The 25,276-nt window shown below is 52.3% G+C and overlaps 12 protein-coding genes across 12 annotated transcripts; 6 read left to right on the forward strand and 6 right to left on the reverse strand.

Annotated features, from left to right (window-relative positions):
- Positions 1-50: 50 nt before the first annotated feature.
- ASPVEDRAFT_37451 (uncharacterized protein) lies at positions 51-1,284 on the reverse strand (the record flags this gene model as incomplete). Its single annotated transcript, XM_040811472.1, has 1 exon — positions 51-1,284. One exon carries the CDS (start codon positions 1,279-1,281, stop codon positions 55-57), a length of 1,227 nt encoding a protein of 408 aa, XP_040663762.1. The 3' UTR covers positions 51-54.
- Positions 1,285-1,528: 244 nt separating this feature from the next.
- On the forward strand, positions 1,529-3,467 carry ASPVEDRAFT_147288 (uncharacterized protein; the record flags this gene model as incomplete). The annotated part of the gene is made up of 3 exons (XM_040808112.1): positions 1,529-1,904; positions 1,951-2,140; positions 2,185-3,467. The coding sequence occupies exons 1-3, from the start codon at positions 1,746-1,748 to the stop codon at positions 3,465-3,467; spliced, it is 1,632 nt and encodes a 543-aa protein (XP_040663763.1). The 5' UTR covers positions 1,529-1,745.
- Positions 3,468-3,730: 263 nt separating this feature from the next.
- On the forward strand, positions 3,731-5,879 carry ASPVEDRAFT_440864 (uncharacterized protein). The gene is made up of 5 exons (XM_040812972.1): positions 3,731-4,163; positions 4,239-4,346; positions 4,399-4,678; positions 4,734-4,819; positions 4,868-5,879. The coding sequence occupies exons 1-5, from the start codon at positions 3,763-3,765 to the stop codon at positions 5,763-5,765; spliced, it is 1,773 nt and encodes a 590-aa protein (XP_040663764.1). The 5' UTR covers positions 3,731-3,762; the 3' UTR covers positions 5,766-5,879.
- ASPVEDRAFT_440636 (uncharacterized protein) lies at positions 5,880-7,278 on the reverse strand. Its single transcript, XM_040812968.1, has 2 exons — positions 6,813-7,278; positions 5,880-6,736 (listed from the first exon to the last, which is right to left on the reverse strand). The coding sequence occupies exons 1-2, from the start codon at positions 6,895-6,897 to the stop codon at positions 5,994-5,996; spliced, it is 828 nt and encodes a 275-aa protein (XP_040663765.1). The 5' UTR covers positions 6,898-7,278; the 3' UTR covers positions 5,880-5,993.
- Positions 7,279-7,660: 382 nt separating this feature from the next.
- Positions 7,661-9,267, reverse strand: ASPVEDRAFT_79673 (sugar porter family MFS transporter; the record flags this gene model as incomplete). Its single annotated transcript, XM_040816736.1, has 3 exons — positions 7,661-8,348; positions 8,393-8,689; positions 8,738-9,267. 3 exons carry the CDS (start codon positions 9,265-9,267, stop codon positions 7,661-7,663), a joined length of 1,515 nt encoding a protein of 504 aa, XP_040663766.1.
- A 287-nt stretch (positions 9,268-9,554) lies between these two features.
- ASPVEDRAFT_126129 (uncharacterized protein) lies at positions 9,555-11,162 on the reverse strand (the record flags this gene model as incomplete). The annotated part of the gene is made up of 1 exon (XM_040806335.1): positions 9,555-11,162. The coding sequence occupies one exon, from the start codon at positions 11,160-11,162 to the stop codon at positions 9,555-9,557; it is 1,608 nt and encodes a 535-aa protein (XP_040663767.1).
- Positions 11,163-11,773: 611 nt separating this feature from the next.
- ASPVEDRAFT_125176 (glycoside hydrolase family 13 protein) lies at positions 11,774-13,504 on the forward strand (the record flags this gene model as incomplete). The annotated part of the gene is made up of 1 exon (XM_040806249.1): positions 11,774-13,504. The coding sequence occupies one exon, from the start codon at positions 11,774-11,776 to the stop codon at positions 13,502-13,504; it is 1,731 nt and encodes a 576-aa protein (XP_040663768.1).
- Positions 13,436-15,420, forward strand: ASPVEDRAFT_440909 (Zn(II)2Cys6 transcription factor). Its single transcript, XM_040812973.1, has 2 exons — positions 13,436-15,218; positions 15,292-15,420. Exon 1 carries the CDS (start codon positions 13,579-13,581, stop codon positions 15,139-15,141), a length of 1,563 nt encoding a protein of 520 aa, XP_040663769.1. The 5' UTR covers positions 13,436-13,578; the 3' UTR covers positions 15,142-15,218; positions 15,292-15,420.
- Positions 15,421-15,581: 161 nt separating this feature from the next.
- ASPVEDRAFT_49867 (FAD-binding oxidoreductase) lies at positions 15,582-17,255 on the forward strand (the record flags this gene model as incomplete). The annotated part of the gene is made up of 6 exons (XM_040814231.1): positions 15,582-15,663; positions 15,709-15,827; positions 15,876-16,092; positions 16,141-16,517; positions 16,563-16,939; positions 16,994-17,255. 6 exons carry the CDS (start codon positions 15,582-15,584, stop codon positions 17,253-17,255), a joined length of 1,434 nt encoding a protein of 477 aa, XP_040663770.1.
- Positions 17,256-17,545: 290 nt separating this feature from the next.
- On the forward strand, positions 17,546-18,650 carry ASPVEDRAFT_37454 (uncharacterized protein). Its single transcript, XM_040811474.1, has one exon. The coding sequence runs from the start codon at positions 17,726-17,728 to the stop codon at positions 18,620-18,622; it is 897 nt and encodes a 298-aa protein (XP_040663771.1). The 5' UTR covers positions 17,546-17,725; the 3' UTR covers positions 18,623-18,650.
- A 95-nt stretch (positions 18,651-18,745) lies between these two features.
- On the reverse strand, positions 18,746-22,171 carry ASPVEDRAFT_49868 (uncharacterized protein; the record flags this gene model as incomplete). Its single annotated transcript, XM_040814232.1, has 1 exon — positions 18,746-22,171. One exon carries the CDS (start codon positions 22,169-22,171, stop codon positions 18,746-18,748), a length of 3,426 nt encoding a protein of 1,141 aa, XP_040663772.1.
- An 841-nt stretch (positions 22,172-23,012) lies between these two features.
- Positions 23,013-25,253, reverse strand: ASPVEDRAFT_24921 (uncharacterized protein; the record flags this gene model as incomplete). The annotated part of the gene is made up of 2 exons (XM_040809718.1): positions 23,013-23,710; positions 23,732-25,253. 2 exons carry the CDS (start codon positions 25,251-25,253, stop codon positions 23,013-23,015), a joined length of 2,220 nt encoding a protein of 739 aa, XP_040663773.1.
- Between the last annotated feature and the right edge of the window lie 23 nt (positions 25,254-25,276).

Genomic DNA, 25,276 nt, shown 5'->3' on the forward strand with positions numbered 1-25,276 from the left:
TAATATACTATAATATACTCGGTCAAGATATACAAAATTATTTAATGATTTGGGCTATAAGCTATTTCTCCGTCGAAATGTCGAGACTTCACTGCGAAATGTGTCTGTCCGTATCCCCATCTTCCTATACGCATCTTCACCCCGTTCTTGATCCCATGGAAGCTCCTCACAATCTCCCACAGTCTGTGAAGTATGCCTTTTTGAACGCTTAAAAAACCGACTGAGCACCTGCGCCAGCAGAATCAATGCAACACCCACCCAAGAAGTCCACTGGTCAACCTCATACATCATCTCGTTCACGGGGAGCTCGCGAAACCGCACCTCATTCATCACCAGATTCACGACAAAGACGCCAAACGAGCCGAGCACGAAGTAGTACTGGTATGCCACTGCCAGCCAGGGGAACCGGACTGGACTTTGACCTGGGGATGGTTCAGATGGGATTCTAGCCGAGGACGAATTGTGATTGAGGTTGCTATCGCGGCGCTTCTCGAATAATAACTCCCCGAGCCAGCCTAGTTCGAGACGGCTGAAGAATGGCGGCGGCCGGATGAGATAGGAATATCCGCTGCGGAAGACATACTGAGTCCACGCAATGAAAGCAGCTGGGACGGAGGCTGCAATGGTTGGGAGGAAGACAGAGATGATATCGAACGGGCGCGACAGAGTATTCTCCCAGGCGAGAACGTCGTCTGGTGAGCGGCCTAGAGGGGATTCCTCTGGGAAGCAGACATATGTGCAGCTGGCGGTGACATTGCGTAGTGTTGATACTGTGGATGGGATGTCCACTGTAGATAATGAGTCGTAGCAGGGAGCGCCCTTGGTTTCTCCCCTGATATAGATCGTGGCGATCGCGAGGATGGCGCCGACGAGGATGAGGAGGGTCCAGAGGGTGATGAGCATCCGGACTTCTCTTTCGACAGCCTGTAGTGTCGTTGACCAGGCAAGTAGAGGTGTTGTGAGCATGATCCCGGTGGATGTTGCAGCAAAGACACCGTATACATCGAGATCAACGACTGGAGACCGGGCGTTGGCAAGGAGTAAGACCGAGTGTATTGCTGCGGCGCCGCAGTAGGTCATAGCACTTGCCAGGGCTCCAGCTACGAGCCATCTCTGGCGGCGACCGATGACTCCAAATGACAATAAGAGATAGAAGAGGATCCGCTGGAGAGGAGCATATACTCCGGATAGAGGGTAGACGCAGAGCACATCGCGACTGTTCTCAGTCTGCGCAACCACGGGGAGGACAAACCATGAAAGGAGTACTCGATTCCACATCATCAGCAGTGGGTGAGTCTGGTTCTCGATGCGAACCTGGAACCCTGGAGCCTTTGAAGTGGTTCGTTTCCCAATTGGGGATACGAGATCCTGGCATGCCCGGCGAGGCTGAGTCGGCCAGTGCAGCGAATCAGCTCGCCACGAATACGAGCTGCAGCAATTGTCTGGTTCCATGAAGGTTATCAACTACTGCTTCGAGAAGATGTCAGAATGTGCGTCTGCATTGGTAACTCGAGCTGGCCAACCCATACTCGAGCAGGGCAAGAGACAGACGGTGGAACGTGGTTAGGGCAACATTGCCCGGGCGTATCAAATTGGGAACTCGTAATCAGATACGAGTTGAGCCTCAGGATGGTCGTCATCATTAGTCAAATATCTCATGGTCCCTCTCCGAATTGATATAAAGGGCAATATCTCATGTTGCTGACGGAACTCATTGAAAGCCCACTGTATTGATACTGACCAAGATGCTAATGCTCAGTTTAATTATCACTCTTCTGCTTTTATCGGTCTTGTCAGAGTGCACTGCAGACACTACAACGTCCGTCCAGCACGGCAATCACCTTGCTCTGCTGAATCTTCCGTATGGAACATGGAGAGCGCACCACTACGACGATGGTGCAGATGTAAGTTACTATCCTCGCAAGCAATATATCTAGACTGACTAGCAAGGTATACACATTCCGCAATATTCGCTATGCTGCTCCCCCTACGGGCGACCTGCGTTGGTCCAAGCCAGCACCTCCTGAATTCACTCATGGCATACAAAACGGTTCATACGGCCATAACTGCATTCCTGCGCCTATTCCAGGAAACTTTGAAAGCCCGATATTCGAGAATATCACCAAGAATGCGGCCGAAGGTAAGCTGTTGGCATCATGTTCATACACAGCTAACCTCGACTAGACTGTCTCTTCCTCGATGTCTACGTACCAGGAAAGACTCTGAAAGGTCGAAACAGTTCCACGCCCGTAGTCGTCTGGATACACGGCGGTGGATATGTCACTGGCTCCAAAGACCAGGCAATTGGAATGGGATATTACGACGGGACAAGCCTTGTTTCGCGCGCCGACAACGATCTGATTGTGGTTTCTATCAACTACCGTCTCGGAGGGTTTGGCTTTCTCGCCGGACAGCCTCTACGCAGCGAGGGCGTATTCAACGCCGGTCTTCACGACCAGCGAGCCGCGCTTGAATGGGTCCAGTCGTACATCCATTTACTCGGCGGTGACCGCCATAATGTCTCGGCCTGGGGCCAGTCTGGTGGCTCGGGCTCTATCATGTACCACCTTATTGCACAAGGGGGCACGCTGGATCCGCTTTTTAGGAGGGCACTTCTACAAAGTCCTGGCTTCGGCGTGAATGCGAACCCGCCTGTGTATCAGAAGAGATTTGAGTCTTTTGCTGCAGCTGTAGGATGTCCACCAAAGGGAGAAGATTCGCTCCGCTGTCTTCGCGCAGCTAATAGTTCTGTTTTGGAGAAGGCAAATGGGAAGATTTTCGCCGGAGAAGCTTCCCCTATTCCAGATGGGAAGTATATCCGGAGTCCCGCCTTGGTGGAATACGCGAGAGGCAATTCCTGGAAAGACATTGACTCTGTAATCACCAGCCACGTCATCGACGAAGCGAGTCTTTTCCTCCCTGATACAATCCCAGATGGCTTCATGGAGTCATATATCTCCGGCAGTCTCCCACCAAACTCAACCGCTGGGACAAAGCGCATGGTGGAGTACTACAAAGACCACTATCCAAGCTACAGTATGAAGGAGAAAGTGGCAGTCATGTACTTTGATCTCATCTTTGGTTGCAACATGCGTACTGTTCTAGAGGCATACCCTAACGACTCCTGGTTGATGCAGTACAGTTTCATCGATGGTGTTGTTAACGGGACTCATGGTTCAGATGCGCCTGCTACTTGGTATAATCCGGAGCTGCAAGGATATACGGAGCCGCTTTTTGAAATGTTCCAGAGGTATCTCACGAACCACGCGAGGACGGGGAGTCCGAATGTACCGCAGCGTGGAGAGTATCACCTTAAATACTGGCCAAGGGTCAGTGGTCTGGGTGATGAGGTGCCTGGAAATGTGCTTAATGTGACGAACCGAGGATTTGAAATTGTACAGGATAGACAGATGTCTAAGGATGTTTGTGAGATTTGGAAGGAGGTGCTTCTTGATGCGGTGCAGTAGGCGTGCTTAAGATGGGTTGGATAGTGCTTGAAGCAGGAGTTCTTTAAGGACTTACCTTGAAACTTTTACCGCTTTAAGAAGCTTAAACAATGATTGAACCATTTTGCTATTCGATGATCAGACTGAGATCCCTGTTAAAAGAACCTATCAAGGTTGCATACGTGGTCCAGCACAGCCTTGCATAGCCTCCACCGCAATGCCTCAAGGCCAGCCTCGTCAAAGCAAAACCTCAAAAGCGAAACCATTCTCCACCATAATCGGAAGTTTGACCTGGTAGTTCACAATCGAGGTGGAAATGGCCGAAGCCTTCGGAGCCGCAGTCGGCGTCTTGACTCTGTTAGAGCAGACAATAAAGACCATATCCAAACTGAGGGCTCTCAGGGAGTTCATTAGGACCCTTCCCAGAGAGATGGAAGATCTCATCGACGAGAGCGAGATTGTCCAAACAGTCTTGATATCTCTGCAACCAGAAGGCCCAAATATTTCCCATTTCCCATCTGCTGAACGTCGGTTACATGCCTTTCAGACGAGCCTAGAGTCGGTTATATTGGAGATATCGAAACACAAGAACACCGTCACTGGCCAGCGATTCGGGGCATTGAAACTCATTTTGAAGAAAGATGTGCTCCGTACGTACAGGCAAAATCTGGAGTATATGAAATCTACCCTCTCATTGCTTCAACAGGCTCATCACAGGTATTACCCTAGTAGCTTCCTTTCTTGAAATGGCTATCCTCAATTACAGTGGGACTGATATGTCTGGATATCCAGTGTATCTCTATACGAGATAGCTGCAAAGTTCAGCAGAGAAGAAACTTTAAAAGAAGAGACAACGCTTACCATTAGCGAAGAACCACAGCATGACCCGCAAAAGATATTGTAAGTACTGCCTCGGGCTCGGTGAACAAGCAAGGCAGTTGACAAGAAACAGTTACCAGGTGGAGCGCAAAAAAGGACACGCTCGAGATGAATATAAACGGAAGTTCCGCTTCCGTACACCCCTGATACTCATAGATAAGCTGTGGACTATAAGCGTAACCCGCGCCTTTTCTAGCTGGGGATTCAATCTCCAGGTGAATAGCGTCATACCATTTAGCTCTCCAGTCCTGACACATTGCTGGAGAGGCGAGATCACCGAAATTCAACGACTCTTTTCAGCTGGTCTGGCCTCACCTTTCGACTGTGACCCCGATGGCTGGTCACTGCTTCATGTATATCCTTGCCCCTCCTGGAGTTGCGAGTTTACCACTGATAACATTGTCTCAGGTGGCTGCTGTCAATCACGACCTTGATTTGTGTCGGTTCCTCTTACAAGCTGGCGCTGATCCAGGCCACAGAGATAATCTGGGAGTGTATGCCTACTTTAACTGGCGCGGATGATGCTGACAGCGGTTGCTTAGTACCAGTATTAGAATTATTGATCTTAAATTTCCTAAGGAACCAGAGTCGAGCAAGTCTCTATTCCTCGAGCTATACAAGTTATTCATCGCCTATGCTGAAGAAGAGCTTTTCGAGAATTATTGGCTACGGCCTAATGGCGCATTTGACATGGGATTTAACGGCCCAGCCGAAGCTCTCAGCCTTATCCAGAGCCATCACTTTGAACGATACTCAGAACTGCCGCTAGGACTACGGTGGGAACGAGCAATGGCTGTAAGACCCTGGGTTGGGGATCCAAGGCCGTTGGCCATCCGGATTGCTTTGGGCGGCGGTGATAGTATTGACCCTGCAGCCTTTCGCATGGAGACATATTGGGGGGAGACGCTGCTGCATCGAATAGCACATGGCATGGCATGTGCCCACGCAACGAAGCGGACTGATGCTATGGCAGAATGGTGCCTGCTGCTAGCGGAAGCCATATCAGCGTCAGCCGATCTCTCCCAATTAGCTTGGTACGGGCAGGTCGCGCTGAGTCCTCTACATACGTTTTTACTACCGTTCGGTGCTGAACTTTATCGAAATACTATACGACGGACCAGGCCCCTCGATGACATTCTGTGCATCTGGGTATCGGCCTTGAAGCATGCCGGTGTTGATCTAGAAGCCTACGGGGCCGACGAACAGGCCTTGCTCAAGGACGGTCATTTTTCTTTCTATCTTCGTGTACGGAATGATCTTCGGCAAAAATACCAGAGCAATGACAAGACGTTGTGGGGCAAGGTTTTGGGTCTCGAGTACGGCCCCGAACCAGAAGACTGGCATATCTTTATAACAAATCCTGTGGACGAGTATGTTGGGGAATTCTGGGAATCCGTCCAGAGGGGTTTGGAGGTGATGCCGGGGACATGGGTTGATTAGACAATTTGATATAAGCATTGTATAGCATTAGGGTCATATCTAAGTATCAGCAACAATCTACGCATTCAACTACTGAACCGCAGTTTATCAAGTAAACCATTGACTCCAGCACGGCCCTGGATCATTCAGTAAATGAAAATAATGGTCTCTGAAATCCGATGCCAATGCAGAAACTCCAGAATATCATCCACCCCGGGTATATAGCAGAATCAACTCTTTCTAATAAAATCAACTCGATGCTCGCCTGTCGGCTGTCTGGCTCGTAGCATCCATCTCACTCCCAACAAGCTCTCGCGCAGGCAACTCCGCCACGACACTGTTCCTGTCTGGATCAGTCGATTTCTCCTTTGCTGTGGTCATGGCTTCAGCCTCAAGTTCTGGCCTGAACTCGTCGGCATGGAGTTGCGCTTTGCCGTCAAATACATCAGTATCTCCTTTATTTTGCTGCATCCGTCGTCTCCGCCGTCGCATCAATGCCCAAATAACAGCCGCAGCGGCGAGGCAGAATATAACGGGCACGACAACAGCAGGAACAATGACTTTTGTGTTCGGGGAATTCGTATCCGGACCGTCCGTGCCATCAGGACTACCCGTGGCAGTCTGAGAGACCGTAAGCGTGAGTCTCGTCTCCGGTGTCGTACTAGACAGATCCATCCTAGTTGTAGTAAAATTATACCCTTTGGACGAAAGAGCTGCCTCCAGAGAAGATTGGCTGGCGACCGCCGATGAATAGGCAACAAGCAGCGTGCTGACCTCTGCTGCATTGATCTGATCTGTGCCGTTTCCCTGGGACGCGCAGTAGTCGATGAATTGGTTGAATTCAGGAGGGACTAGGTCGCTGGACGCGGTTCCCGATTTCGTGCCCTCTTTAATACATTCTGTGCATTGGTCCACCAGAGTGCTGAAGGTCGAATCTTGGTCGCAGAGAGCAGGTTCTTTGCCGACTTGTTGGGCTTCGACGGCGGCCTCATCTGGTCGACGGTGCCAAATCAGTATAAGAATGCCAGGAAGACCTAAAGAGAGCGAAGCTAGAGAGGAATGACTTACTACAGGTACTGTAACATATGCTCGGGACTGAGCTTTCAGTATCACTATCTTGTCGGCGCTCATTGCCAATGAAGAAAGGGCGCATTATGCCGGGGTGGGAATCCGAATCCACCAGCGAAAGTCTTCAACAACAAGAAATTTCGAGTGTGCAGGAACATGAGAGACAAGGCTCTGGGGACAGCCAGGTGATAACCAATTTTGCGACGACAAGGCTGAGCAGTCTGTGCGTGCCAGGATGCAGCCTGGTCCAATCCGAACTCAGCGCTGCTGCAGGATCTGAAGGAAGGAAAGATTATCTCTTCCAAGACACGCCATCTTGCACTAACAAGGCAAATGAACAGCAGGAAAGAGGGGTTGATTCTGGTACTTTCGGGAGTTTGCAGATACTCTGGTCCTTACTGGTGGGCAGATATGAAGCTTTTAAGAACAAGTGCTTCATTCTGTAGCTGTACCTCTAAAAGTTGCCCAAGTTGCCATTTAGTATTGCAGCCTCGCTGGCATGTTAAATGCTGAAGGCAATAACATTACTCCGGCAGAAGATGCCGAGGAGCCCCGGCACTATGCAAAAATCACTGTATACAGAAGTCAGTCCTTCTTCCAAGTTCTGTCGCCAGACTCCTCAAGTGCCCTCTTCTGATCGATCCTCCATGACCTTCTTGGCGTTGATTCGGAGAAGTTGAGATCAGAATAAGAGGGGTAATTATCGTCTGCGAGAATGGAGTAAGATGCTCTTTTGGGTTATGGGCGTAGGGGGAAGTATATGCGTCTAGGATGAATGCAGACTAATATCCAGTCCTATTGATATAATGTCCATCCCATCATGTAAGATTGCCCACGAGATCCAACAATTACATTGTGTTGTCACTTTGCTCAGCCCGAACAAGAATATCCTTCCTCTGCTTGACCATCTCAACATCCAACTCAGGGTTCGGCTCCCACCGACTGCCAGGCACAAGCAGGGGCGAGTTCGTAAACAGATCATCCATAACCTCCAAGGTAATCCCCTTCGTCTCGGGCAAAAACAAATAAAAGAAGAGCGCATTGCTGAAATCACACACAATAAACAAGATATAGTACCGCCAGCCAATATGCTCCAACGCAATCGGTGTGACTTCTGCAATCATAGTATTAAACGCAAACGAGACCATCGTCGCCAGACTAATCCCCTTTGCACGCGTGGCTGTATTGAATATCTCAGCTGGGATGATCCAGGACATTGTGCCCGAGGCGCAGAAGCAGAAATTAAACAGCCAGGTGCTGCAGACGATGAAGGCCCAGTGTGCTGAGGTATTGGTGGATGAGGGCGGGTATACGGCCATCAGCGAGGCGCCGATGGTGAATGCGATGCCGCATGCGATGTTGCCGCCGATTTGCAGGGGGCGACGGCCGACGCGGTCGATGAGGAAGAAGAAGATGAACTGGGCGACTTCGCCGATGATGGAGTTTATGCCTTGGTACAGCAGTGTTTTTGAGGTGGAGATGCCGATTTGGGCGAAGATGGCGGGCGAGAAGTATTGGATTGCGGAGACGCCGGTCCTATTCTATTAGTATTCTTTCTGGTATATAGGGGTATGGCTTACATCTGGGATGAGGCTTGACATGCGCAGGCTATGATAATTCGGCGAGTATTGGACCGGTTGGAGAACAGGTCCTTGTAGGATTTGGCTCCGTGCTGGTGCTCTTCTTCGATTTGCTGCTTGATGAGCTCGAACTCGGCCAGGACGTATGGATCATTGACGTTGCCGTTTGCATGGAGGGTGGCCAGGTTGCGTAGACCCTCTTCATGCCGGTCATGGTCAATCAGCCAGCGAGGAGATTCAGGGAAGAAGAAGATACACGAGGCAAGCCCAATAGCAGGGACAACCTGCAATGCGAGACTGATATCATTAGCTACTCAACAAAGGAAGATGTATCAGGAAACGTACGGCAATCTCCACTGAACACTATTCCCAGTATCAGACCAGTGATGCTCACATCCATATCCAATCCACGAAGCTGCCAGAGCACCGATACCCAACATGGTCTGCTGTAACGAGCCCAGAATACCACGAATCCTGGCATGGGCGATCTCAGCCTGGAACATAGGCACTGATTCCACCAGAATACCAATACCGAATCCTGCAAAGATGCGAGAAAAGTACAGCATGCCGATATTCATAGAGGCTGTCTGTAGAACACCCCCGACAATGAAGAGCACAGAGCCTAGGGCTAGAGTGGTTCGACGGCCCAGCGGATCTGTAAAGCCAGCGCCATAAGCACCGAAGAAGGCACCCGCTGTAAAAAGGGCAACGACTGTGCCCGCAACAGTGTTATTGCCATTGATGAACTTGGCGATGAAGGAGTCTGAGGCTACCACGGAGGCAATGACGCCCAGGTCGTACCCGTATAGAAACGAGCCGAAGGAGGCGAACAGGGCGACCAGGAACTGGTACAGCTTCGGATTCATGCCAGCCATATTAAAGACCACAGATCGTACTAGATTCTTTCATGTGAGTCTGGGTTGCTTCATATAGACAGAGAAGGTGGTGGTTGCGTTGTTGATTGGTGGAAGTTGCAGTCAAAGCGTGAAGCTATATCGGGGAATCTTCCGACGGGGTCTCGCAACAGACCTATCTGGAGAAGATTAGGGTAGATTCTGATGTTTGTTGTTGTAGGATTGTTCTATGCATGAATTGCATATTCCGACATAAAGCATTCAATCAGGCATAATCTCCAGAAGGCATATCTGAACAAGATCCATGATCAAACAACAACCTTCCCATCCCCAGCATCCACCAACCCCGTATCCGCCTTGGAAAACTCCCTAGTCCTCACTCTGCGCTCAAACAAAACATCCAACTCAGCATACGACCTCCCCTTCGGCTCAGGGAGCCTGAAGAACGCCCAGACAAGACAACAAACACCCAGCGCACCCCAGAAGAAGCCAGACCTGCCGCGCCAGTCCCACTCATCTACATTCAGCATAAACGGGATGATAATCCCACTAACTAGATTGAGGACATTATATACATTCCGCGCCAGCACCACTGTTTTAGTGCGCAGACGGGACGAGGGCATTTCCGCCACCACCGAGAAACAGACCGGGCCGACGGTGGAGTCGTAGATGAATGTGTACACAAGCAACATAGACCCCGTTGCCCAGGATAAGGCTGTCGTTTGCGGGGGGACGGAGACGAAGCCGGTTACGAAGAGCACAGAGGCGAGCATTGCTAGTCCGACGACGTACAGCGTGCGTCTACCGAAGTAGGTCATCATGCCCCAGGAGGCGAATGTGCCGACTACTCCGATGGCGTATTGGGCTAGGGACATGGTGAAGGACTGTGAGACTGCCAGGCCGGCGCGCCGGTAGAAGACGGTGGAGTAGCCCATTAGGCCTGAGCCGCAGAGACTCTGGGCTGCCCAGACCAGACAAGAAATTTCGGTGCGTCGGAGGTCGACGCCGCGGAAGCAGTCGAGGTAGGAGGTTCCCGTTTCGACCTGCTTCTCGAGGGCGTTGGTGTAGGCGATCATGGCGACTGTTTCGTCGGGGTTGGGGGAACTGGGGTCTGCGTCGGCGATGGCGAGCCGTTTCACTGCCTTGATGGCGTCGTCGTAGCGGTCTTGACGGATGAGCCACCAGGGGCTCTCGGGGGCGAGCCAGACGCCGATGAAGAGGGGAACTGGCCAGGCCCATTGCAGGGCGAAGGGGATGCGGTAGGCCCATTCGTCTGTGCGTGTTTCGAGGCCCTTGAGGACGGCAGAGGCGATGAGCTGGCCGAGGACCCAGCAGAGGTTGACGTAGGTGGTAAGGTATGCGCGGATGGCGACGGGGCAGACCTCGCAGGCGTAGGTGACAGTTAGGGTTTGGTATACGCCCAGGGGAATGCCCATGAGCAGCTCGCCAGCCACGAGGACGCCGACGTTGGGCGCGAAGAAGAGGATGAAGACAAAGCCTACAGTGGCTGTGAGACAGCCCATGAGCGTGCGGCGGTATCCAAAGCGCTCCGAGACAATGCCGTTGAGGAACACGCCGATGATCTGGCCACAGGCCATGGCGTTGGTCATGGAGGCCTGCCATTTGGCGTCGAGGCCGTACTCGCCGTCGGACATGATATGGCCGTATTTCTTGTTGAACTGGGGGTAGGCGAAGAACGAGCCGATCAGCACGACATCGTAGCCCTCCATGATAATGGCGCACGACATGAGCAGCGACCAGCCGACGGCCTTGCGGTAGATCTTGAACGCTTGCCGGGCCGTCATCGTGTGCTCCTTGTCGAGGGCAGCCTGCGCCTCGCTGCTGGCGACGACCTCGTGGCCAGCAGTGCGGGGGGTAGTATTCTCGACATGATCTATTCCTTTCTCGTGTGCCATTGGTGGCGATGAGTGACAGCCAAGTATTGATTTATGGGGCTGAAGAGATCGATGAGTGGGACTGGTCCTTATATAGACAGGGACCGTCAGGCATGGTGTAGCAGCCAGACCCATGAACCCCGGATTCCACGGCAATTTGTGGGGTGACTCTCTCGTCAAACCTTCTTGGCCCGTCTTCTGTCCGCCCCCTGTTCATTTCATGAAGGACTGCAAGATCTGCGGTTCTGGATGGAGTCGAAGGATGCATTTGGCCCACATGGAGACAGCCAACATTGGCCAGATGTCGGAGCGGAGCACAGGCCTAAGGAACATTGACCCGCATGCTAACTGCATTCTGAATGGCCTGTAACACGCGCAAAACCGGATTCCAGATCGAGTCTGGCCTTTTTTGGTTCTGCTCGCTCCGACGTTGCCCCAATTGCGGTGCTGTGCGTGCTGCACTGCTACTGCGCTGCTATGCATCTACTACTGCATCTACTGCCACCTGGGGGCCACCAGAGTATAATAATGATATATAAATGGATTCCATAATTGTAGCCCAGTCGAGCCCTCTTCATTCTCCCTTCACCCCCGCAAGTCCGTGCCCCACACCAAGACTTGAACCATCAACCATGCCCTCCGCACCAACAGACCGGAAATGGTGGAAAAACGCCATCATCTACCAGATCTACCCGGCCAGCTTCAAAGACTCCAACGGCGATGGCATCGGCGACCTGCCCGGAATCCTCTCGGAGCTGGACTACATCGCCGGACTGGGAGTCGACGCGATCTGGATCTGCCCTATGTACGACAGCCCGCAATACGACATGGGCTACGACGTCTCCGACTACCAGAAGGTATACCCCCCCTACGGCACAGTTGAAGATATGCAGAGGATTATCGACGCTTGTCACGCGCGCGGGATGCGCCTTATCCTCGATCTCGTGGTGAACCATACCTCGTGGGACCACCAGTGGTTCAAGGAGTCGAGGGAGTCGAAAACGAACCCCAAGCGCGACTGGTATATCTGGCGACCGGCGAAGTACGATGCAAATGGGAAGCGGTGCCCGCCGAATAACTGGCGGAGTATCTTTGGGGGGCCGGCGTGGGAATGGGACGAGGCCACGCAGGAGTATTACCTGCATTTGTTCTGCGTGGAGCAGCCGGATCTGAACTGGGAGAATGAGCAGGTCAGACAGACTGTCTATAAGGATGTTATGGAGTTTTGGCTGGACAAGGGTGTGGATGGGTTCCGTGTTGATACGGTGAATATGTACAGCAAGGACCCGGCGTACCCGGATGCGCCAGTCCTGGCTCCGGAGTCGGATACGCAGGTGGCGTTCTCGCTGTTCTGTAATGGTCCTCGCATTCATGAGTATTTGAAGGAGATGAACGAGGTGCTGGAGAAGTACGATGCCATGACAGTTGGCGAGCTTGGACAGACACCGACGATGGAGGGCGTGCTTGCATACGTCTCCGCAGCAGAGAAGCAGCTCAACATGGTCTTTTCCTTTGACGTCGTGGATCTAGGAATGGGCAAAGACTACAAGTTCCTCACAGGCAAGCGAAACTGGGCACTGCCCGAGTTGAAGACGGCAATCCAGCGGACGCAGAACATCGTCAATGGAACCGATGGCTGGACCACGGTGTTCATGGAGAACCACGACCAGGGCCGGTCAGTCTCGCGATTTGGATGCGACAGGACGCCAGAGCTGCGTGACGCATCGGCCAAGATGCTGGCTATCTTCCAATGCACGCTGTCCGGTACGCAATTTCTATATCAGGGACAGGAGATCGGCATGGTGAATGCGCCCGAGGAATGGGGCGTCGAGGAGTACAAGGACTGCGACAGCACCAACTACTACCACATGGTAAAGGAGATGAGCAACGGCGATCCCAGTAAGCTGAAGGAAGCCCTACTTGCGATGCAGCATCTGGCGAGAGACCATTCGCGTCTGCCGATGCAGTGGAGTGCAGAGCCCAATGCGGGTTTCTCTGCGGCGTCTGCGAAGCCGTGGATGAGGGCCCATGATAACTATACAGACGTCAATGTGCAGGCACAGAATGACAATTCTTCGTCTGTTCTGTCGTTCTGGAAGACGATGATGCGACTGCGGAAGGAGTATGCAGATGTGCTCGTATTCGGCACATTTGAGCTCCTGGACGAGCGGAATGAGGAGGTCTTCAGCTACATCAAGAAATCAGCAGAGCGATCAATCCTTGTGACTTTGAATTTCTCTGACAGCCCCCAAAAGATTGCGCAAGCCGATGGGGAGAAGCTGCTGATCAGCAGCGGCGGGGGGAGCACGGAGAGCACGGATCTGCAGGCGTGGGAGGGGAGAATATATGAACTGGCCCACTAGTCTAAGCTAGAAGGAGTTAGAACCGCCAGAACAGCCAGAAGCAGTTTAGCTGCAATTAATAGCGTCTTGGCTGCATGTCAAATCGGTTCCCCGTGTGGGGTGATTGCATCCCATCTGTTTCCTGTAATCTATCCAGCATCCTGCTCCCTCTGCAGTCTGCGCTGCACTGCCCTTGCAACAATATGGACGGGTCGCGCAGATACCAGCCCTTCAAGGCCTGCGACGCGTGTAGACGGCGTAAAGTGCGCTGCAATGGCCAGCAGCGCTGCCAGCAGTGCACCCACCTCGACCTGCGCTGCACGTACACGGACAACAAGGCTGCGCGATCGCGCAAGAACGCCCTCCGTCGAGGAACCCATATCTTAGAATACAAGAAATCTCCAGATCAAAATGGCGGTGATTCACTGTGCCCTTTATTACCCGTGGGGGTAGGACCGGCCTCTCCGCCAGACATGTCTCTCCCGCTATCGAACGACTACCTCCATGGACTAATACCTAAATACATGCTATATGTATACCCATTCAACCCGATAATGACCAGCGACGACATCAAAGATTCCATATCCAAGATGGACACGGACAGAGACCACGCGGCGTTCGTCTACGCCTTCACCGGGGTCACCATCGACCTCACGCAGTCGAATATCGCAACATCGCACGTCTCAGAGCAAATCCAAGAACTCGCGCGGAGGGCTGTAGAGCTACGAACGCCTCTCCTGCCAGGGGTTCGCCCGTCTGTCCTGCGTATAGTCACCTCGGTCTTCATCCAAATGTGCTACATGAGCCTGGGCCACTCCGACCTGGGCTTCTTCTACCTGCGCGAAGCAATCTCCATCTTACAACTCCTCCATACCGACGACAAATCATTAATGGAAGCCCTCGATCTGACAGAGCGATCTCGCCGTCAACGCCTCTACTGGCTGTGCTTTATCCACGAACGCTTCGTCTCAATCGTGCACTTCTCCCCTACGACTCTCTCCCCCTACACCGAATTCCCAGAAGACGACCCAGCCCTGGGAGCAGAGATCAACCACGGCTGGACACAGGTAATAAAAACCTTTCTCCTCCTCGAACCAACCTTCATCAACCTCTGGATTGGCGACCGCAACCAGGTCACAACAGCCTGGGTCGAGCAGAAACACCGCGAGCTCGACGACTCACTATGGGATCTCGAAGTCTCTCTCCTAACAGACATGCAGCAAGCCGACCTCGTCGTCACCCGGCAATGGATGCGCACACTACTCTGGCAAATGGCCATGTCGAACTGTCTCCTCTCCTCGAACGCCTCATGCCCGATCTTCTCGCTGGAGATGCCGCTGACACTATCGAACCAGCTGCGCCAGTTCCTGACCAAGATCGAGCAGAACACGATCCAGATCCACGGGTCGTCGATTCTGAGCAAGCTGCTGGAGATTGTGAATACGATTGCGGATGTGGTTATCCATGGGCCCGTGGTGGGGTTGGAGGAGACGACGAAGAGGATTGATGATATTGTGTTCATGAAGAATGTGATCTTTACGTTTCGGAATTTGCAGGCGATGTCGAGGCGGATTTTGGTCGAGAAGATGGTCACCATTAAGGAGAGGTTCGAGCATGTTGCTGTTGCGGCGGAGTTGGTGTGGGATGTATATTTTTAATAGTATACCCTTTGAACTTATATCCTTTGAACTATATTCTGGGCATTCTAATACGACCGTCTAGTCAGAAACTAAAGGTATGCTACATTCCATCGTCAAGCGCGGCACGGCGCACTATCTCTCTCCCAGCAATAGTTCAAAGAAAGTAAGAACTTAGTTAAAGTCAATGCAACAAGACTGGGCTATTGGGTCTTAGACAAAGAATTGCGACAGCCACTAGCGAGTGGATCATCGATAGTCTCGATCGATGGTTCATGCACGACGATCATGACTCGCAATTCAAGGCTTCGCCGCAAGAGTTCCACCTGAGAAATGTGACGAGAGGAATGTGACATCCAATGCTCGGATCTTCCAGCTGTTTATGTCCGCGGCACGTCCGTGAACCCCGCATAAGAAGCCAGCAATCCTCTGAAGAACATCCCGTTGTCAAGTCCCTGAGAATGCATTTCCCTGGTATCCTTCTTTTGACAGCTTTCTGGCTCTGTCAGGGCACTGCAGCTGGACCCAGAAATGCAGCGGTTGGTATCAGCTCCATTATTAACAGGCAGGACTGGTCACCAAACACAGAGCTATCGATTCCTGGAGAGAGCGAGTTCACAAATGCGACGATTAGATGGACAGAGTACCGGGCCCCATCATACTCGGCCGCTTTGTCCATTGGATCTGAAGAAGACCTAGTCACGGCTGTGAGATACCTATTTCCCATATGAAGGCTACCGACTGACAGCGACTAGGTCAAACTGGCCACTGCGCATAACATCCCGTTTCTGGCCACTGGTGGCCGTCATGGCTATAGTGGCACTTTGGGCGATCTCCACGATGGCCTCGCTCTCGACCTGAGTCCGCTGAACTCTATATCTATTAATGGCTCTGCTGGCACGCTCACCGTTGGGCCGGGGGTGCGTGTAAGCGAGATATACGATCCCGTTTTTGAAGCAGGATATCAGATACGCAAGTCTCTTTGGTGTTAGAATGAGCTATGAGACTGACAACCAACAGAAACTGGTATTTGCAGCTGCGTCGGTATGATTGGTCTCACCCTTGGAGCCGGCATTGGACGCCAGCAGGGCTCAAATGGTCTGGTGCTTGATGCTCTCCTCTCTGCCCGCGTCGTCACGGCCTCTGGTGAGGTCGTCGAAGCCTCTAAAACCTCCAACCCGGATCTCTTTTGGGCTATTCGAGGCGCCGGTCCCAACTTTGGCATCGTCTCATCTGCGACATACCAGCTGTATCCATTGTCGGGGACATTCACAAGCATCGACCTCGCTTTCCCAGCCCGTCTCAATTCCTCCTTCTTCCAAGCCCTCGCCGACTTTAACCTCACTGAGAACTGGGCAATAGCGACGTACATATTCTACGATACTGCCAGTAACAAAGTATTAATCCCACCCCGTCAGAGTATACCTTCCTAACAACCCCAGACCGGCCTAAGAGCAAGCTGCGTATACCACGGTCCCCAAGCCGAAGCCATCCATCTCCTCACCCCGATCCTTGATCTAGGACCCAAAGAAAAGAACATCACCGAACTCCCCTGGAGCCGCCTCACAGCGGAGGGCTCCTTCGGGTTAGATGCCAGCATCTGTACCCCAGGCGGACAGCATGAGCTCTTCGCCGCGAACCTGCGCCACCGCAATACCTCGGCGTGGGTGTCTATGTTCAACGCCATGGACGAGCTATATGCTTCGACACCTGGTGCACGTCAGGGGACAGTGCTTTTCGAGGCGTGGTCGAATCAGGCTATGATGGCTGTGCCGGATGAGGAAACGGCTTATCCGTGGCGGGATACGCAGGTTTATGTGTATGTCCCCCTTTCATTACTGATCTAGCCAGTTGTGACTGACTGGCTGTCTAGGAGTGTTCAGAATGCCTGGACCGAGGGAGACGACGGTGCTAGAGATGCAGCTGCTGCGACTGCACAGGCTATCCGGGAGGAACTGGCGGCAACATCTGGGTATGGAGGGCTTGCGGTTTATCTGAATTATGCGCATGGGGATGAGACGATTGAAGAGGTTTATAGCGAGAGGAAGCTGCCCAGGCTGGCGGAGCTGAAGAGGATGTATGATCCTGATAATGTGTTTCGGTATTATCATGCGCTGCCGACTGCTTATCCTTGAGGGACTAGCAAATATGATGCCATTGTATAGCAGTATATCAGTCACCTTTCCTGTATAGTCACTACAGACTACCACTATTGCTTCACATTTACACGGCCTGCCGTACATATGCCAGAAACTTTCTATTACAGATATGTTCACTAATAGAGTCTTGTTACGCATTTTTAAATTTATCATAGTTGTAAAAGCCTATTCACAACTGGATTCTATTTCGCCATCAGATTCATTATAGATACGAAAGGCCTATTCACAACTAGACTTTATTTAGAATGTGAAGCTCACTAGATATGGCAGATTCCAATTCACTCTGCTGGTATTCACTTTCGCAAGTCATTCAAATTGGGGCATAGGCAAATATATAAACCTCATGATATCCTGGATGAAGTGTCGTCTCTATCACTCCAGTCATTATCACCACTTCGTCTCATCAAATCTTCAACTCGATCTCCAAGAAACCTATCTTCGTCACCATGGATTCAGTCGAGGCACGAATGAGCGGGTTGCTTATCACCCGAGTCGATGCATCCAATTCGCCATCCCCATCCGCATCCGCATCCGCATCCGAATCTGAATCCGAATTTGATCCCCATGTCGAATTTGAATGTGCAGTCCAACCCCCTGACAACCTCCCTGACCTCCGTAACCTCCCTCGCCTCTCGAACGATCCCGACAGCGACAGCGACAACGACAACATCAAGGTCCCCCGTGATCCCGACTGGCCATTCCTATGGCCCAACGACCGCACAGTAAGCCGAGCAAAAGTGATCTACGAACGAAACCGTTTGATTACCCGGATCGAAGCCATTCGCAACGATCGGACGAGCAGCGGCCACCTCGACGAGGTCATAAGCGAGGAAGAGCGCCAGGGCTGGATGTACTGGGGTGCGCAGATGGTCATCCTACTCCAGATGCACCAGGCGCTTGAGGACTATGACGCGCAGGAGGAGGTCCTCTTCGAGTTGCTTGCCCACGGCCAGATTTACATTGGCAAGGATATTGTCTTTCGTCGGCTGGGGCGCTTATATGCAATTAGAGGAGAGGCCACGAAGGCATGTTTCTTCTGTCGGGAAGCAGAGCTGAATGAGCCGAAGGAAAAGAGACGCAGCTGGAATATCCCCATGTTTTACACCAGGTATCGGAACCAGATGATAAGCGCGTGGAAGATGAAAAAGGACGACGAGTACCGAAAGCTGGTTGCGGTGCTGCAACGTATTGTTAACGGTCTGGATCGGACGGAGTGGAAGGAGTTACAGGAGGAGGAAAAGAAAAAGCTGCAAACACTCTTGGATTATCTCGAGCAAAACTCAGATACCCAGGAACGTGCGACCTTGGCTAGCTTGGCCAAGGAAAATGTCAGCAGTACTTAGTTATTTGTTTTCATGTTAACCCGCTAGTTTATGTCAGATGTATCCATTGAGTCAACGCAACAGCAGAAGAAAATGAACTTGAACTGAGCCACAAACCTATATTCCAAGATTTCATATGGCTAGCTAAACGCCATCGTAAACCAATAGACTCTGTACATTGACCCTGCCAAAGCCACGCAGACGCAGCAGTTCGCGACCACGATGAACCGGGAATTCCGCAACCACCATCACACTCATATCCTCAATGCGTACGCTGGCTTCTCGTAGTAGGTGGAGTACTGCACAGAGAGTGTTTCCTGTAGCGAGCACATCGTCTACTACGACCACCGACGCGCCTCTGGGAATTGCATCTCGGCTTAGCTCGATTCTGGTATCCGTTGGATTTGTAGGCCCCGAAGCTCCAATGTGCGAGGTAGACCTCTGGACCGAGACAGTCGGTGGAGGGAGCTTCCCAGCCTCGCGAATCAGAGCCAGGGGCTTGTCAACCTGGGAAGCCAAAGGGGATGCGTAGACAAATCCACCTGCTTCACAGCACGCTACGACGTTGACTTTTGCCCAGTCCCCAGCGAAGTGTGACCGCAGTAACGAGGTGCAAAGGGCAAGACCGCCAGGGTGTTGGGCGATGTTAAGCACGTGGCGGAACTCGATTCCTGGGCGAGGGAATTCGGGGACCAGCCGCACCATGTCAGCAAGGCGCTGCAGATCCTCGTGGAGGAAAGGAACAAGATGTCGTCTAGCAAAAGCCTTTGCGGCTTCCTCTCCGGGCTTCTCATTATTGAAGGTAAAATTGGGGGAGCAGCCCAAGGGATTGTTGGCAAGCCCATGATCGAAGAAACCCCGACGAGTCCGTCGCGTCTCGTCGCCGGAGGCGATCTGGACCTCGAGTAATCTCCTTGTCGGTACTAAATGTGCAAAGGATGGGACTGGTGCATTGTCTCTCATTCCGGTAATCAACAGCACATCCACGTCTCGGGACTCGTCGACCGTCCTCATAAAACGCTCCGCTGGTAACCAAGGCTCATTCCACACCTGCGCCTGGAAGAAAGCCGTCAAAGCCTGTCGGTGTTGCTCTTTATACACGCGGTCATGAAGCAGGCGAGTAAAATCTGCGCCACTGGCTGCAGCGTATTCTTGTTTGGCTACGTAGCTGATACTGGCTGTGCGCGCAGTGCGACCCATTTCCGTACCGAGCAGTGAGGCCCAGATCTCAGCACAATAGTCCTTGCCAGCCCCGGCCACGCCAGTGACCACAACTATGAGCTTAGGATTACTGAGTAGGGTATTCTTTGGCAGTGGACAGGCGTAGGCGAGTACGTTTTGAGGGTCGACCCGCTGCTTCAGATTTGCTAGGCGCGACAAGTTAGGGCCGAACGCTCGAGCTGCCAATGGTGTATCTCTGGGGTCTGGCCCGAGGTCTGCGCCGTAGACTCCGCAGCTTAACGGTAGCAAGGAATTGGCAACATGGTAAACCCAGTCTACTACCCCGCGGGCAAAATGGGTTTGATCTAGATCGCGCGGCCAAACACCGGTTATCACGCATGCAAAATCCCAGTCTCGGCACCCGAACGCAGTGGCATCGGGAGGCACTTCACCTACCGCGCCTCCGCCGTGGAGCAGATGGAGATAGCAAAAAGGCGAAGGGGCCGTCGTTACAGCTGCTGTAAGGGCGTCAACCATACTCGGTTGCCCGATATCTTTCAAAAATAAACACCGCTTGAATGAGGAAGTCTTCCCGCCGCCGTGTCCACCATGCATGCCGGATATGTACATGTCAACCTCGAATAGACCGATACAATCGACAACCTTTGAACTCGTCTCTCGGCCTAGAATATGTCGTCCAGTTGTGAGCGTTCTCTCGGATATCATCTCAGGGTCAGTTGAAAGAGCTTCGAACATGGCCACGCCAAGATGAAGCTTGCCAGCCTCGGTGTAGAGATACGCGTCGGCAGAGGAACTGCGAGGGAGCTTCCCTGCGATGCCTTGATCAAAATCACGAAGCTTGCAGCGCGCGGCAAGGCTGTTGTTGAGCGGGACGATCCAAGTTTGGACAGAATAGGTTGGGGCTGTGTAGGTCTTGAAGGTAACACTGACTACGATGCCGATGTTGGTCCCGGCGCCTCTAATTGCCCAGAGTAGATCGGCTTCCTTTTCTGGACGGACGGCATCAGCTGGTCGGTGTTCATTTGGTACATGGCCGATGCATAGCACCTGGCTAGTGTGGACACAGACCAGTACAGCACCGACAATGGAATCGCATGCGAGTCCATACATTCTAGCCAGGTGTCCAATGCCGCCCTGTAGCCACAGTCCCGCACCCACACTGGGCCGGGTCCCCAATGGTACCGTTATACCAGTTGCTTTGGCAGCACGGATTATGTCGATGGAAGTACAACCGGCTCCAGCGACGATTATCGAGCAGGGGGTGGACCCGTCAGTTTGATCCTCAGTTGCTGTTGCAGTATGTACTTGATTGAAAGCACTCATGTCAACCCCGACAACACTGGGCCATAGACAGTGACCGCTGTGACCTCCACCAATGACAGTCAAACTGGCACCGTGCTTTAGAGCCCACTGTACGCACGCCTGAATGTGTCCTACTTCTGTTGGCCTAATGATAGCCGCTCGTTGATGCAGTCGGGCGTCTCTGTTTTTGATGGTTCGTTGCCTTTCCACCAACGGGAGTTGCGCAGTGAGTTCCTGGAGCGATGCCGCGTGTCTAGTAAATGTGACCATAATTTCCGGAGACCTAAACTCGAGCTGGCCCGGGTGGGCGTCGTCAGAGTGGCCAAGGGAACGGCACTTGGCGCGCCATTTGTCTCGGATTGTGCCATCTTGTACAGCGAACCCAGCTATGAAAGAACTAAATTGGTCCAAGGCTTCGTCAGTGTTCGGTATGCGAATTATCCCTGTAGGCAGCGAAGCGGTGCGGTGACAGACCAAGCTGCCCAGCTCCCGCAGGCCCGCATCTCGATGGAAGACCACCACCATTGCGCCTTCCGGCTTCTCGCGAAGCATGTTCACCGCTAGCTTGACGATATCGGCTTTGTGCTTAATTCCGTACAAGCTATGGCAAAACAATATGATATCAAATTGTTCATTGTGGCTGTGTGCCCCGAACCCTGCGTATTGGGCTGGCATGAATGGGGCCTGATGAATATCAGGGGGTTTCTCTAAACAAGGCAACGGGTGCTCCGCTTGGGAGCTGGGGCACAGCCATTCTCGCATCTTGCTATTAAAAACCTCATTTGGCTCATACGCAGCATATTTTGTGATCTTCCTTCTTGCCCGGTCCGAGAGATGCCCTAGAATACTTTGTGGGCCGGGTCCAATTTCCAGTACAGAAACATGATCGTGCGAGTCGAATACGGGGTCCAGCAGCTTAGACAGTTGTGGAATAATGAAGTCTCGGTAAGATGTCCATCCCGGGCCCTGTAATAGGAGATCGAACGCAGAGCTGTACAGTGCGTCGGACAATATCTGATGAACCGCTGGCCGTGATGTATCGGCGATATGCCTAAGGGCGTGCTTCACGGAGTCAAGAGTGGCCATGTCCACAAGAGGTTCTGCAGTCGTTTTAAAGTTCGAAATTATTGGGTCTGTCTGCGAAATTCTATTATCTCGTCAGTGTTCCTGAATTTCTTTACATGCGTTCCAACCTGGAAAGTCGTCTAGCACACTAAAGCAAGGCATGGTATGATGACAATGAATGCTAGCCCTGGAAATAGCCCTGTTACATACCTTCAAGTACCGATTAGACTAATTGACGATAAATAATTTCAAAATCCTTTTTTGTGTTACACCTGTTGACACCGAACCACGAAACTTTCATTGCCTCGATAGCTTAGTTCTCATATGCGTAACACAAACATTGCCTGGATTATAGGCTCCACAAGGGGTGATACCGGTAACAGACGGAAACAATCAGTAGTAAATGTGTTGGTAAGGAAGAGCCCTCGGTGGTGGAAGAGGAGGAAGGAGAGAGTTGCAAAGTGAAGAGAGAGTGAAGAGAGAAAAATCACAACATCCCTCAATATTCCGCGGGCTTCCACTTTCTCTTCACACATCCCTTCTTGCTTCTTCCCTGATCTGCAAGCACAGCATCCCGTTGCCTATTTCCCTCTCAATTCAATAGATCCGATTCTTTTACACTTTAAACAGCTCCTCTACGGGCTCGAGACAGTCGATTGTGCTCTTGTCCCCATGGCAAACAAGGGCAACGGAGTCCGTGGCAAGCGCCCAAATATTCTACGTCGAAGGGTTAAAGACAATAATAGCTCGAAGAACATCAACAATCTAAATTCCAAGCCGCAGCCCAGTACGAACGCGGCAGACAATCCCGGTGGTGTATCCGGTCCTGGGCAATTCTTAACGCAGGCTGTTGTACCGAAGGCTATAAATTGCCCAATTCTGGCATATCATAGACGACCTCCGGCAAGTCGACCCCCTTGGGTGCCGTCAAAATACCAAACTGATAAGTGAATCCTGAATTGCGGTCACTGTGCCCGAAGAAACCCACGATCTTCTCATTGTGTCCCGGTTCAAGCGCAACGACAGGCTCATCTTCCCCTTGTTGGCTTTCATCATCCTCATCCTCATCTTCGTCCCAGTCCCCGTTAAGACAACCCCATTCATCACCATTGCTGAGCGTCATCCGAATACCGGAGAGGCTTCCCCACGATTTCCTGGTCCTAGAGACTGCCACCTTGGAAACAGTTTCACCGTCAGGAATATCGTGGTCCTCTGAGGCGTGTCCACCGAACTGATGTTCTCTCCCGTGTTGCTCATCGCGCGCAGGCCCGCAATTCTGATGACTGCCGTCTTCATAGTGAACGACCGCACCGTCCATGGTACATCCTACGCGGAGATCAATGGATGTCGCGCGATATAGTTCGCCATCCTTCTTTGATCGATATTTAAGAAGAACAGCCCATCCGATATACTGGTCAATGTTGCCTTCTTGGAAACCGTCGGACGCCACTGATTGTTTGCGCAGAACCAGGCGGCTGCCCGGGATCCGGATATAGGGCTTCTGTTGCAGAAGCTTCCAGGCATTTGGGAATATCCGCTCCGTGCCGTTCATGCCCAGAGCTGTGATGTGGAGCTGCTAACGGCGGTCGAATTGTTCGACTGTCGTGTTGATGTGCAGGGTTGACGGAGGGGGGTAGTTCCCTCCCTCATTTACGAAGTTGTACTCTTTGGGATCATTCAGGCCATTCTGGACTTTCACTAGTGCGAGCCCTGCCTTACAGGACACCTTGAGGATGGCATCGGGCTCTTCATCAGAACTTTCATCGGCCAGCGCACTGTGTGTCTCGGAGTCGGCATCAATGCTAACAGCAGCATTTTTGAATTCGCTGGAAACAGGATACTCGTCACCGGGCAGTGCAAAATGCGGTAGCAACCTGAACTTGAGGAGGTCGCTCAAATCCCACTTGGTCTTGTTTGTTAGCCTGTCGTTGCTCTCGTGCTCGATGAAGTTCATCGCCCAGGACTTGCTATATCCTCTGGCCATGATCCCTGTTGTGTGACCCGCGCCAAAGGCATGGCCAACCTCATGAAGAAATGCGCCCTGGCCAACGAAGCAAGCTGCACTGGTCGTGCCGCATTCCCAGTTATCGTTAGAGACATTGTCGCCAGGATACCCGAGATCGGTCAAACAGGCAGGTATCTCCTCCAGAAACCGCGGCCAAGAGTATGTGAGATGACTCCCAAACATCCCCAAGGACAGGCCATAGGGCTTATGGCAACCCAGAGCAGCGTGACCCAAAAGAAGCGACCTTTCTACATCATAATGCGAGTCTAGCAACATCCCCGCCACGACAGGCCGAGTCTTGGACTCAAACGGCGCCCCCGACTTCAACAGCGCTGTCTCAAAGTATCCATGCAGTGCATCCCTGTCGCTACCACGGCGGTTCTGCTGCGCCACCTGCGGGTCGCGAAGCTCAGCGAGCGTCTTCTCTGACCGGATGATGTGCACTTTCGCTACTGAGCCTGTTCGATTCTCCCCATTGTTCCCAGCCCGTACCGTCGTGTCAACACCCCATTCCTCATCCAGCCGGAACGCGCGCCTGCCTAGACCTTTCTGCCGAAAGTCTTCCGCCGTCAGGGCTTGCCACATATATGCGGCCATACGAAGCTTCGCAATCGCCGCGTCAATACCGCTATGTGCCGTCGAGATAGCGCCGTACTTGGACGCCGGGCAGTCGGTGAGCAGCGGCGAATCGCGCGCGACCAGAATCGCCAGATGGAGTGGCGGCAGTTGCAAGAGCGGAATATAATTCAGCGCCATGTGCACGGAGGCATGGATTCCCCCAGCATGGTGTAGTTTCAGGTTAGTCTTGTTGAGGCCGGGGGCGAGCATGACAAGGGCCTTCCAGTAGCCCTTGTGCAGGGGCCAATGCTGGACCGGTCGAGTTTGGTTGAAGCAGTCCGTGACAGAAACAGAGACGGAATTGGTTTCATGTGAATAGTCGAATATCTGGCATTCGCCGTGGATGGCGATGCAGGTTTGGTGGACATGCTCGCCGTCTGTTATATTTGTGGCTTTGAACTCGCGCTTCTCGACGCTGATGAGGTTGGCCCGCCGTTTGGGGGGATTCGGGGTGCTGGGGTTCGCAGAGCGTTTTGTCATTGTTGATTTTGTACAATAGATGC

The sequence above is a fragment of the Aspergillus versicolor genome, assembly GCF_001890125.1.
Source record: "Aspergillus versicolor CBS 583.65 unplaced genomic scaffold ASPVEscaffold_2, whole genome shotgun sequence".
NCBI classification, from domain to species: Eukaryota; Fungi; Ascomycota; class Eurotiomycetes; order Eurotiales; family Aspergillaceae; genus Aspergillus; species Aspergillus versicolor.